The sequence below is a fragment of the Pan troglodytes genome, chromosome 21 (assembly GCF_028858775.2).
Source record: "Pan troglodytes isolate AG18354 chromosome 21, NHGRI_mPanTro3-v2.0_pri, whole genome shotgun sequence".
In the NCBI taxonomy this organism is placed as follows: Eukaryota; Metazoa; Chordata; class Mammalia; order Primates; family Hominidae; genus Pan; species Pan troglodytes.
The window spans coordinates 64,703,364-64,716,691 of NC_072419.2; the positions used below are offsets into that span (position 1 = coordinate 64,703,364).

General features: G+C 39.8%; 1 protein-coding gene across 3 annotated transcripts in view; it reads left to right on the forward strand.

The window, feature by feature from the left end:
- The window catches only part of VAPB (VAMP associated protein B and C), a 56,805-nt gene that overhangs the window by 21,710 nt on the left and 21,767 nt on the right, over positions 1-13,328 (forward strand). For all 3 annotated transcript variants that reach the window (XM_001135464.6, XM_054674818.2, XM_003317019.5), the window contains exon 2: positions 6,821-6,973. In XM_001135464.6, coding sequence (XP_001135464.1) covers positions 6,821-6,973 — 153 coding nt within the window. The remainder of the gene's footprint in view (positions 1-6,820; positions 6,974-13,328) is intronic.

Sequence of the window (13,328 nt, forward strand, 5' to 3'; positions counted from 1 at the left end):
CTTTTCATACTGACTGCTTTCACTCAGGAATATGCATTTAAGGCTCCTCCGTGTCTTTTCATGGCTTTATAGCTCATTTCTTTTTAGCACTGAGCACTATTTCAGTGTCTGGATATACCACAGTTTATTTTATCCACTCACAAAATGCTTCTGCATTTTGGCAGTTATGAATAAAGCTGCTATAAACATCCATGTGCAGGTGTTTGTGTGGATATAAGTTTTCAACTTACTTGGGTAAATACCAAGGAGGGTGATTGCTGGATTGTATGGTAAGAATATGTTTAGTTTTGTAAGAAACTGCTAAATGGTCTTTCAAAGTGTCTGTGCACCGTTTTTCATTCCCACCAGCAGTGAATGAGAGTTCCTGTTGTTCCACATCCTTACCAACACTTGGTATTGGTAGTATTTTAGAATTTGGCCATTCTAAAACTCAACTATAAGAAAATGAACAAATGTATAATAGTATCTCATTGGACATCTTTTCTATTTTTGTTTTTCTGAGATGGAGTCTTACTTTGTCGTCCAGGCTGAAGTGCAGTGGCACAATCTTGGCTCACTGCAACCTCTGCCTCCCGGGTTCAAGTGATCCTCCTGCCTCAGCCTCCCCGGTAGCTGGGACTACAGGCATGGGCCACCACACCTGGCTACTTTTTGTATTTTCAGTAGAGACAGGGTTTCACCATGTTGGCCAAGCTGGTCTCGAATTCCTGACCTCAGCTGATCCACCCGCCTTGGCCTCCTGATTACAGGCGTGAGCCACTGCACCCGACCAGACATCTTTTCATATGTTTATTTGCTTTCTGTACATTTTTGGTGAGTCGGCTGTTCAGATCTTTTGCCCATTTTAAAATTAGGTTTTTCATTTTATTTTATTTTATTTTTATTATTTTTTGAGACGGAGTCTCTTTCGCTCTGTCACCCAGACTGGAGTGCAGTGGCGCGATCTCAGCACATTGGAAGCTCTGCCTCCCTGGTTCAGGCCATTCTCCTGCCTCAGCCTCCAGAGTAGCTGGGACTACAGGTGCCCACCACCACGCCTGGCTAATTTTTTGTATTTTTAGTAGAGACGGGGTTTCACCGTGTTAGCCAGGATGGTCTCGATCTCCTGACGTTGTGATCCACCCGCCACAGCCTCCCAAAGTGCTGGGATTACAGGCATGAGCCACCGTGCCCAGCCTTCATTTTCATATTACTGAGTTTTAAGAGTTCTTTGTATATTTTGGTTGACAGTATTTTATTCAGGTATGTTTTTAGCAAATATTTTCTCCTGGCTTGTGGCTTGCTTGTCTTCTGCAGAACAGATGTTTTTATTTTTAAGGAAGTCTAGCTAATCAGTTATTTTTTTCATGGATTTTGTTTTGGTGTTGTAAGTAGTCATCTCCAAATCCAAGGCCATCTAGATTTTATTCTGTCATCCTGTAGGAGTTTTATAGTTTGGGGTCTAAATATACTTTAGCCTTTATTTTTCTGGTAGAATTGCTAAGTTAAAAGTAAAATTATGGCTGGGCGTGGAAGCTCACACCTCTAATCCCAGCACTTTGGGATGCCAAGGTGGGTGGATCATTTGAGGTCAGGAGTTTGAGACCACCCTAGCCAATGTAGTAAAACCCCGTCTCTATTAAAAATACAAAAATTAGCCAGGTGTGGCTTATGCCTGTGGTCCCAGCTACTTGGGAGGTTGGGGCATGAGAATCACTTGAACCTGGGAGGTGGAGGTTGCAGTGAGCCGAGATCGTGCCACTGCACTCCAGCCTGGGTGACAGAGCGAGACTCTGTCTCAAAAAAAAAAAAAAAAAAGGTAAAATTATATATTTACTCCTTAAAAACTTCTATCTTGCCATTTAGTAGATAGGATGTTATGCTATGCTTGAGGTAATACAGATAGGTAAGGCCTAGATTGAGTTTTCAGTTCACTGGAAATTTTCATTATTACTTTTTATAATTTGATGGGACATGAACTTTTAAATTATTCTTTTGTAAAGATAGTATTTGCATTTCCTGAAGGGAAGTGTTTTAATTTTTCTGCCATGGCTCTTGAATGAATAATTACAGAAAAGCATTTAAATCATATGTAGATCAGGAGACTGTTTAAAGATTTAATGGAATACTTTTCCCACAAAATGCTCTTAGGTTTCCTGACAAGTTTATTCAGCCATTTTTTTATGACATTTTCAACACCTGGAACCTGACCTCTTCATGTTGTGCTGGATTGTGACGGTCTTTGACCTTCAAACCAGAACTTTATACATCTTAAGGCCCAATTTTTGTAATTAAGAGTAAAAAGCAACTATTTCTTCTTTCACTTTTAATGGTATACAAGTTTTTGCTGGTATTGTATTTGCCTTCTAAAACAGATCAATTCTAGCCCCTCTTACTGTCTTACTCTTACCTCTTATTGTCTTAAACACAATTTAAAATGACAAAAATCCAAGCACAGTGGGTCCTGGGGGAAGGTAGAGGAAATAAATTATACTGTGTTTAGCTTTATCTAAATACCTTTTACAGCATGTCAAGGAATTCATTTTCAGTTCATTAGTGCTGTTTCATAAGCATCTTCAGCAAACTCACACAAATGTTCACAGATGAGTATATGCATAATCTAGGACGTAAAGGGCATTGTTTACATTATTAAAAAGAGTAACAGTTTCAAAGAGTATTGCCAGTTTCTCCCAAATTCATGTTTTTTCACTTTTTTAACCTCCCATTTCACATTTTAGATGCTTAGTTCCTGGTTTTGTTACAGACATTATCTGAAATAAGGAATAGAAGATTAAAAATGATTTAAAGTGTATGCTGTGGTTCTAGAGACACATCATTTTTCTTATCTCTAAAAAGGAAAAATTCTAAGTTTAGAAGGAGATTTCATTTGTAAAATTGACTGTACTTTATAAGCAGTGTTTAAATTCGTTGGTGGTAAATATGCATGTTGGTATAGTAAAATCCCATTTTTTACATAATGCTTTAATGGAAATGGCAGTTTTATGAAATGAAAGTGACTAGTAAAAGTCTGAATGATGCTCATAAGCTTTTACATCATTTTTATTGAAGGTTTTGTGTATGCTAATCCATTAATACAGGGGAAAAGGAGAACACTAACATGGTTTATTTTCTATAATTACTCAAATAGAATATAATTTATTTTCAATAAAATTCTTGGAGCAAATTGCCCAGAGTAGGGAGAGGAAGGTTGGCCTGTTCTTACAAATATCTTGATTTTTACCCACGGGACTTTGTTATTTTACCAGTGATGTTGTTTCCTTGCATATATTTTCAGTATAGTTCCCTCCAGATTTTTACAAATAAAAGCCTGTGAAAGGCCAAGAAATCCCAAGCATGTAAAGACCCAGGATTATGGAGGGAGAAATCTGGGATGTTTATTTTATCCTGTTTATTATTACAAATATTGCTTGTCTTTTAACAGTTTAGACTTCCTTTTATGTGGTTTATGTAAGTTGAAGCACCATTAAGATTGCTGTGTAATAGCAATTAACTGCGATGTAATAGATTAACCTGAGGAAATTTTCAAAAACAGTTAAGTGTTTACATTTAAATTTGGCTTATTTTTGTAGAGTACCTTGAAGAAGAGGTCAGTGTAAGGAATAAACGAATACTTAAATTTGGGATCCTCACACCACAACTTCATAAGGGGGAGAGGGAAGGAAGAAACTAGTAACTGAATTGGAAACTAGCAAATATTCTGGATTTCATCACAGTGGAATCTTGCCAGCATCTCGGTTTTCTGCTCTCACTATACTTCAAACCATTTTAGAAAAAAAGATCTGTGTATTTTTGGATGTTTTGGGGACCATTATGAATTCTTGGCATTCTGCTCTGAAGATACTTCCATGTTTCTGAGGCAGAATCTTGTTGAAACTAGTAACTTTAAGCGTTGATTAAGCTTTGATTTAGAACGCTTTGTGGCCTGAGAGTTTCTGAATCACATTCAAATTATCGTTGAGTACCTTTCATCCCTAGGCTTTATATTTGAAAACTCACCCCATTTCCGGTGTCTCTTTATGTCATGTACATTTTTGTCCTCTTTTTTCTCCCCCCAGTGTTGTGGTGCTGCTGTGCTTATGTGGAGTTCTTCTGAGTTGCAGTTTTTAGATGAGGGTCAGGGAATGCATGTACATGGTGATTTGCTTGTGACCTCTTTAGGTTTGTGTGCCCTTTATGCCTGTCTGTGTGTGTGTTTTATTGCTGGTTTGACCCTAGAAAATCAGAGCTTGCATAGCTATTCTTTTTCCCCCCACTCTGAGTGCTGAAGTGATCCCCTCCTTAAGCAAGCAAAGAGACTTACTAGGAGGACAGATTTTTCTCCATCTTTATTATGAGTCAGACTGCCTGTGTTGGAGAGTGGAAAGGGATAGTCACAGAGAGTGCTGCCTCCATAATCTCCCTAGCACTGCCTCAGCACCAAGTGTCCTGTTTCTCCCTTTATGCCAAGAACTTGATGCAAGGATGGAGCAGCGTCAGCATCTGGCTCTCCCTTACTGCAGCTGAAAATCCTTTTGGGCCACAGGTACCTGGCCTCCTCTGTACTCTTAGTTTTCAGTGGGGAACTGACTTAGAGTGTAGTGATAGGGTTGTTTGTGATAGAAAGGTAAGCAAATGGAGAAATTCTCATGGAGTATTTCATCTGTGAAGGCGTCACTGCTCGTGGAATGAGAATAGTGTTTGCAATAATAATTCACAGAACAATAAATGATGCAGTAGTATAGTCAGTTCTGCTGTAATGCATTCCTGGAATCACCACACTATACTGAATAGCTTGGTAAAAACCACAGCGCTTATGAGGGAAGTGCGGTTAGGAGCACAGCACTCAAAGACTTTGTTGGTGACACGTGCACAAAGATAGGGCGCTGGTAAAGCCACAAATGCTACAGCAGATATGGCACTTTCTTGAGAAAGACCCAAAGTTTTTCTGTGGATATGGACATCAGAAGAGTTGTTTTCTTGAAGTAAGGAGGATTACCTGAAATCATATGGAAAGTTGTAATACCAGGTGTGGATAGGTGTGGCTCGTTACCCACAAGGTGAACTGAGGTATCCCGTAGGTGGTTGAGGTGTGTGTGCTTGTGAGTTTTCTGTATTTCTTTGCAGTTGGGTTCAGCGAGGAGCAGTTTTCTGTGTTCACCAGTGTTGATAGCAGACAAAATCACACAGAAACAAATACGAAAATTGTTTTATGTCCAGAATGTCCCTCTAATATGCACATGAGTAACGTTGGATCAAATTTATGTTTTCAAAATAAGTCTCATAGCAGAACTAGCTGTCGTTTGATTTTGGGATTGAGTCCCATTTCCTTCCTTCCTTATCACCATTTTGATTTCTTAATTTGTATTAAGGTAAGCCCATATCAGATTGATTTTTTTTTTTTTTCCATGCCCCGAGCACCTCAAGAGTAGAGACACCAGCCTGAGGATCTTAATTTTGCTGGAGATAATCCACACACAGGTAGTTTTCTTCTTGGTGAATATGTAGATTGAGATCTTTATTCTATGCCAGCCACAGTGCTGGGGCTACAGAGATGGATCAGGTGTAATCCTTGTCTCAGGAGCTTAGAGTCTCATTGAAAAGTTTTTCAAAACACACATTTGAATGATTTTGTTGAGTCAACATTACGTATTTGTTTGTGAACACATAAGCGCACACCCTTTCCCCACCTTCACTTCCTGTTTCCTTGCAAATGCAAAGACAAGAGTAAAGAACTTGCCTAGAGGAAAACAGAAATACTGATTTACAGGTGAAAAATATGTAAATTTGAAAAGGTGTTGAAAAGGACCTAAGTTTTTGTAGTCACCTGACTAATAAACACAGAGATCACCTGTCCACCATAGATGGGTAAATGAAAAAAAGCAAGTTTCAGAGTAATAGGAATAGTATTATTTCATTATTTGTTAGCCCCTATCCCTTGCACATGTGTGTATGTATTGTTTGTGTAAACATAGATGATGTGGAAAGATCTCCCATATTGTTAATATTAGTTATCTCAGGGGACAAAGGAAAGCTTATTCCTGTTTATACATCTTTTATTGTTTGGTTTAAGAAGCATGTTTTACTTTTTTAATTAAAAAATCTAATAAAGTAGGAAGTGAATAAATAATAGTAATAAAAAGTATCTTCAGGCCACTGAGCCTGTTGCAGTCTTCCCAGTAGCGTGAGTAATTAATACCGTCTGTAATGCTTCAGGTGTGGACTGCCCAGCAGGACTCTGAACTTCTTGCTACAGCCTAAGGTGATACTAAGTTTTCTGTAGCAACACTATAATGTTGAGAGTTACTGTGTTTATAGACCATTAACACCTCAAAGTCTTTCTTCCATCTGCTCCTCTTGGCACACTGTGCTCTAGATAATCATTTTGGAATGAGTTTAGTCCTTTACGCTCTCCCTGTTAGCTTTCATATTGTTACTGTGGAAATCAGTATTTAGCATGGGTAAGAACTGGCCTTAGATGCAAGCCATCTGGTTACAGATCCTCACTACCACTATCATGAAAACTTGGACAAGTAATTTGTCTCCCCACGCCTCAGTTTTCTCATCTGCAAAACAGCAATAATCATAAAGTTGTGAGGTTTCAATGAGATGCCATATGTTAGAACACTTACACTAGATACCTGGTGAAATAGTGGGAACATGGTAAATATTAGACGTTACTGCTAGTGCATTAACCTCAGCTCATCTCTTTCATCCATTGGCATGTTAATGAGATAATCGTGGATCTCAAATCTTCCCTTAACTATATTTATAGCTCTCTTTTCCACAAACCTTCTAAACTTTCCTCATGAGACCCCCAATCAGTCTCTGTCTCATTCTACAGGTCCCTTCACCGATGTTGTCACCACCAACCTAAAGCTTGGCAACCCGACAGACCGAAATGTGTGTTTTAAGGTGAAGACTACAGCACCACGTAGGTACTGTGTGAGGCCCAACAGCGGAATCATCGATGCAGGGGCCTCAATTAATGTATCTGGTAAGTCCTGAGACTGGAGGCCTAGAGGGTGGGCTCAGAAGGCCCCTGGACAGTAGGTTTTCTTAAAGTTTGTATTTGCAGTGTAGCAGAAGAAGATGATAGAATTCTCTCCACCCCACCCCACAACCCTCCACCCCGTGATCAGAAAGCTGGGTCCCAGTCGCCTGTTTTTTTCATAATTAATGCCTCCTTATTTCAATGCTTACAGCCCCTTTGCACCTCAATAGTTAGAGCAAAACTGAAGTGATAACTTTAGACTTTACTTCAGAATGAGTTTTGTTTTCACTCCCTTGAAATTAAATCTGCCCTTTGGCAATAAATAAAAAAGGGCTAAACAAACTCAATTTTACTTTGTGGGAGAAAGCTAAATGGAGCTATTTTCTTATTTTAAGCTAAATGATTTCTGACATTAAGCTCATACCATTTCCAGTGATTGGCCACTGCACTTTACTGATTGTGAAACGCCAAGAGAGATGAGGGCTGAGCAAATTGGAATATACTCAAGGGTGTCGGTTTGGTGCATGTCTGATGGTTTTCTCTTCTGTCTGGGAGTGCATGTATTTTCCAAAATCCAACTTTTGAAAAGATGCTGGTAAAGTGCCCAAATTGAGAATTGGATTTCAGAATTAAGGAGATGTCAGTGATGGGTTGGAGTTTAAATGTATTTTAGAAATGGAATAAACTTTTAGCTCATTAGAACTTCTCCAGCCAAGAAGGAGCTATGGGGGAGTGTGTATTTATCTTGTAAATATCAAGTGACTCAGTGTCACAGAGGCTTCTGCATCAATAGAAGCTACTGCTCATTTGAAATGAGTATCTCTCTGGCTTTTTCCATGATAGATTTTGATTGTGATACACTTGGCTATTCATTTGACACCTAAAAGAAAATGATTCACCTCTTTGGAAAGATATAAGGTGTTTCATTATCTGATCGTTTCTGCAAACTCTTATTCCCTGCATCTGGTCTCTCTCATTATGGTGCACCCACGCCAGCTCTCCCCCTGTGCTTCTCTTGAGTCTGCAAGACCTGATCTTCGAATCAAGTTATTATCTTGAAGTCAGGAGGGTCGAAGCCAGCATTGATTGAGGGGCTTCTATGTGCTGGACCGGCACATGTACTATCTCATGTCATTTCTCTTACCTGCCCTGTAAGGGATGCATTGTCACCTCCATTTTACTAAGAAGTAGACTGGTGGTCATAGCATCGTGAAACTAGCAAGTAACAGAGCCAAGATGTGGATGATTCTGACTGGCTCTGAAGCCCATGCTCTTTGAACTGCAGCACTCTGGAGAAAGGAAGGGACTGGGATTTTGGCATTTCTGTATCCTCTGTATATGTATGGTTTAAATTTTTCTGTAGACATCAAGGGCAGCTGAAATCTTTTGTTCCCCTCTTCTATCTACTTTCCCCCCTCGATTTCCATGCCCGTATCAAATTTGAGCAAGTTTGTCAGTAGATGAAAATTACCAATTTTTATAGTAAGAATAGGGAATGCAGCATGGTTTTCTAAATAAAAGAATCTCAGTAGGTAGTTGTACAATGTTAGTGTGTTTTCTGATATAAAATATAAATATGTATGGGTGGGTGTATGTGTATGTCTCTATCTCTCTTTTTTTTTGAGACAGTCTCACTTTGTCGCCCAGGCTGGAGTGCAGTGGCGCGATCTCTGCTCACTGCAACCTCCATCTCCCAGATTCAAGCAATTCTCTTGCCTCAGCCTCCCGAGTAGCTAGGATTACAGGTGCGTGCCACCACACCTGGTAATTTTTGTATTTTTAGTAGAGACAGGGTTTCACCATGTTGGCTAGGCTGGTCTCAAACTCCTGACCTCAAGTGATCCGCCTGCCTCGGCCTCCCAAAGTGCTGGGATTACAGGCGTGAGCCACCGCGCCAGGCATCTCCGTCTCTCTTTCAGGAAGATCCATTGTTTCCCCATCATAGGAATTTTTAAAAAGTAAAAGCGAACTCTGCCTTTCTTCTGATTTATGATTGCTTACTCAAGGAAGACCAAGACTTTGTGGTTGTGGCCTTCCTTTGGCAGATAAAGTAAGGCACAGAGTGTAGCACAGTCATCAAGGGTCACTTGGATGGTCATGGCAGCACTGCTATTTGAAGCTGGTGGCTTGGCTCCTGATCCAGTGCTCTTTCTGTCGTACTAAACTGCCTCAGTAGTGTTAGAGGATGACCCCACTTATGAATGAATGTAAAAAGTACCATCGTTCTCAAAGTTTAATGTATTTGGGGGAAAAAATAGTTGAATAATAAAATGTCCGTGTGTCTGTAGACTTTCTTCCTAGATGAGACAAGATCATATCTGCACCTTAGAAAGAGCTCCTTTGTTATTATTTGGTATTTAGCTCAGTGCTTGGGGGGAACCAAGGTGAAACCAGATGTCATTGCATTTCTAGGACAGCCTTGCAAGTCAGCAAAGGAGGCCAGCCCCATTTGCTGCAGTTGTATGTGCTGAGGGACCACTGCATCATTTATTAGACATGCATAGCTTGGGATAAAAAGCACTGCCTTTTTCCAGGAGTCCTCTTGGTATTAATACAGCTACATGATGACATCTTGGTGAGTCACTAGAGTCCTCAGGAGGAGGAGGATACCAGTCGACAGGCAGTGCAGATTATCCAAAAGCCAGCCTCCCCTTCTCCTCAGATATGCACATGGCCAAGCTTGGTTTTACCCACTCTCTTCAAAGATTAGTGGATTTGAGGTCGGGAAACCTGAACAGGAAGACCAGTTGTGCTGTTTAACCTGTCAGCTGAATTTTGACCAACCTATTAACCTTTCTAGGTTCTTGTTTTCTCACTTGTAAGGTAGGGAGAATAGTGTCTACCTTACAGAATATTTACAAATACTGCAGAATCAACAGCATGGTACAAGAGTGGTACATTTGTACATTGTTCTTCCACTAGCTTTGACAAAAACCGGCTAGTTTTTGAAGAAGGTGGATTGCATAATACTTGAATTGACTGTTTAGAAATAAATTAACCCCTATATTTTATTTATTTATGGACCTTTGCTAATTTTGAGAAGAAATTTGTGTTTTCTCTTCCTTGTGTAATATTCATTTGTTTTATAGTGAAAAGTTGCCAGTACATTTTCAGGTATAATCTTTAAAAAGGTGGCCACCACATCAGCTTAAAATACTGCTAGCATTGCCCTGCCCACCACCCAAAGTGTCACTACATACCTGAGAAGGACATGACCAGTGCATTTTTCCCATTTCTGAAAACCCTTGGAATGCACTAGCTATTCGGGAAAGCTGTAAATCATTATTTTAAAGAGAGGAGGGAGGGAGGGGGAAGGAAAGAAAGAGAGGAGGGAAGCAGGAAGGTGGGAAGAGAGGGAGGGTTGATGATAATGATGTCTGCCCATGGAGCTGGCACCTGTGCTGGCCAGAGGGATCAAGGTTTTGAAGGCACACAGGTTCAGATTGTGACATGGAAAGCCAGATGTCTTTCAGAGAAACCCTGTGAAGCTCTTTTTACCTTTTCACATTACCCTGATATTCAAGGGACCTTACATTGTGCTTCAAAAGTTCAGGCTCTGACCTATCATGCTATTTTCTTCAGAACACGGCAGATCACTTATTGGGTCCTTAAAAAAACTCCCTTTTATAAACTTAGGTGGTAAAGTAACAGTTGGACACAGGCCTATAACCTAAACTTTTTGTATCAGTGGATTGTAATATGTGGGCCTTCCCAAAGAGTTGCTTTAGGCCCTGGCCCCTTGGACCTGTGATTTGAATCCTTTTCTTTGTCCTTTACATAGGTGCTCGTCTCATCTCATTTTTATTGTAGCCCCTTCTGAGGTTTGTGCTTTTTGGATGAGGTCACGTGGTAGATAGGGGGTGCAGGGGGCTTTCTGTTTGCATTCACTGGCCCAGAATACTGTGGTTTTGGCCCCTTGCTCCATGGTACATACTATCAACTAGAGATGGTTTTGAATTATTTAATCTGGACCTCAGCAAAATAGGTACACTTAAATAGAGATTGAAGAACGGGAGGTTGGAATTTTTTCCTCCTGAGATTTCAAATGTAAGGAATAAAGAACTTTTTGAATTAACGAATTGTTTTGAGGCAGTGGGGATCTTCCCATTTGTTCTAGCTTTACAAAATTAAATCTATTTTCTGAACTGTATGGTGGGAAAATATTTTTAAGGTACATAATTTCTGAAAATGTCTTTGTGGTAAGCTGTTAGTGGTTGTGGATTTTTTTTTTTTTTTTAGTGCTTCAGTTAATAATGAGGGAGTTTTCCATTAATATTCCAAACCATGTATGCCAGCGGATACAGCAGGTGAAGTGGTAAAATTATGGGCCCATCAAAAATACTTATGCTTCCTGTAATATGATATTAAGTTTAATATTTTTATAACCTTCACTGAATTCTAATTTCACTAAAGTAGCAAGCATGCGTCCATTTGCAGTTCAGTTATGCACATTGGTTGCCTGTGTCCCAAGCAAATTAGAAATGCAAAATATCTGTGTGTGGAGGGGGGCATTGGAAAGAGTCATTAAAGATACCGATATTTAGGTACAGATACACTTTACTAAGTGTACCTTGGGAATTGAAAATGGATTAAAGACAAACACAAAACTCCCAGTGTCTGAATCTGTATTTTAAATTAGAATTCAAAGGATTAAGGAGCAGTATTCATTCCTGACATACAGCCCTTTTCAGCACTCTTTTCAATCACATTTAAAGCGTAAAGTTTTTCCAGTAAAATCCTCAGGACAGCCAGGTGCAGTGGCTCATGCCTGTAATCCCAGCACTTTGGGAGGCCGAGGCAGGCGGATCACCTGAGGTTGGGAATTCGAGACCATCTTGACCAACATGGAGAAACCCCGTCTCTACTAAACATACAAAATTAGCCGGGCATGCTGGCACATGCCTGTAATCCCAGCTACTCAGGAAGGCTGAGGCAGGAGAATCACTTGAGCCCGGGAGGCGGAGGTTGCAGTGAGCCAAGATCACGCCATTGCACTCCAGCCTGGGCAACGAGAGAAACTCCATCTCACAAAAAAAAAAAAAAAAAAAAAAAAAGAGAAGAAAAATCCTCAGAGCATGAACATCAGCAACTCTTCTTGGATGAGAACATTGATCAGTTAATTTAAATGGATAGTATTGCGATTAATAATCCTTTTAAGATTTCCATGACTCAGTTTAATGTAGCTGTTTGGTGGCCCTGGAGCAGTCAACCAGGAGTGCACCTTTCAGGTGCACTAGGGTATAAACGCACAGAGCCCTTAGACAAAGAAGCCAAACATTTATCCATCAAGCACTGATAGTGGGAGCTGCATTTGGGGAGTTTGAGCTTCTTAACAGCAACATTCTTCTTCGTTTGATTGTTTGCTTTGGAAGTCTCTGATAAGCGAAACTTTTTTATAAGTGGTTTCCATGAACCAGGCTTATTACTCTCAGATAAGAGCAACTCACATTCATACTTTAAAAGATGTCTTTAATCTTTTTCACCAGATGAGATTCTGGTTAAGCAAAAAGTAGAAAAAAGAAAATTACCAACAAAAATTCAGCTTAATTACGCTTTTAAGGGTTTTTACAAGTTTACTGTAATACTTAGGTTTTTAAGGAAGAATTGTTACTTTTTTTGTGACTATGACACAGTTTATTCCTTACATTTTTAAATATCAAGATCAAGAGGACTTACACATTTTGTCTACCTCAGTAAGCTGAAGGTAACTTCAACTCTGTACAGCATAACTGAGAAGCAAAAAATAAGCAAAGTTTTAAGAAGCCAAAAGTGATTTTCTTTTCACTCATTATGGGTCCTTGCATACTTACACACTTGAGGGCTCTCCAGTCTTGAATCTTGTCTTGTTTATTCTTAACCTTAGACTTACTGTTAACCCTGTCCTGGTTGCCAGCTCATCACAGATCAGAACAAAGGGAAAGGGGTACAGAGGTGGCCACGTTGAAAGTGGCCCATATGACAGTGCATAGCAGACAGTGGATGGGCTGGGCAAGAACACCACCGAGAGCAAGTGCAGGGAGCATTCAGAAATAACAGTGGGGAGCTGGAATTCCTTAAGCCTCGGGGAATTGTTCTCCATGTTTTAGGTGATCAGCCCCAAGAGACACAGCTTGCAAGTTTCATTAAGATGGTATATAATGGGGGTTCATGTCACAACATAAGAGTAATCAGAAAAGGGGTATGTTGTATTCCATTATAAATGTTAGAGGAGATTGAAAAGTATGTTGGATTTTTGAAAAAGATTTACATTTTAAAAGATATTTATAAAAAAGAGTGAATAAGCCTTGTTATTTGGCCAGTGCCTGTATATAGCAGTCCCCATCTTCCATTGATACTGGAGAAAGGAGACCTCACTGTC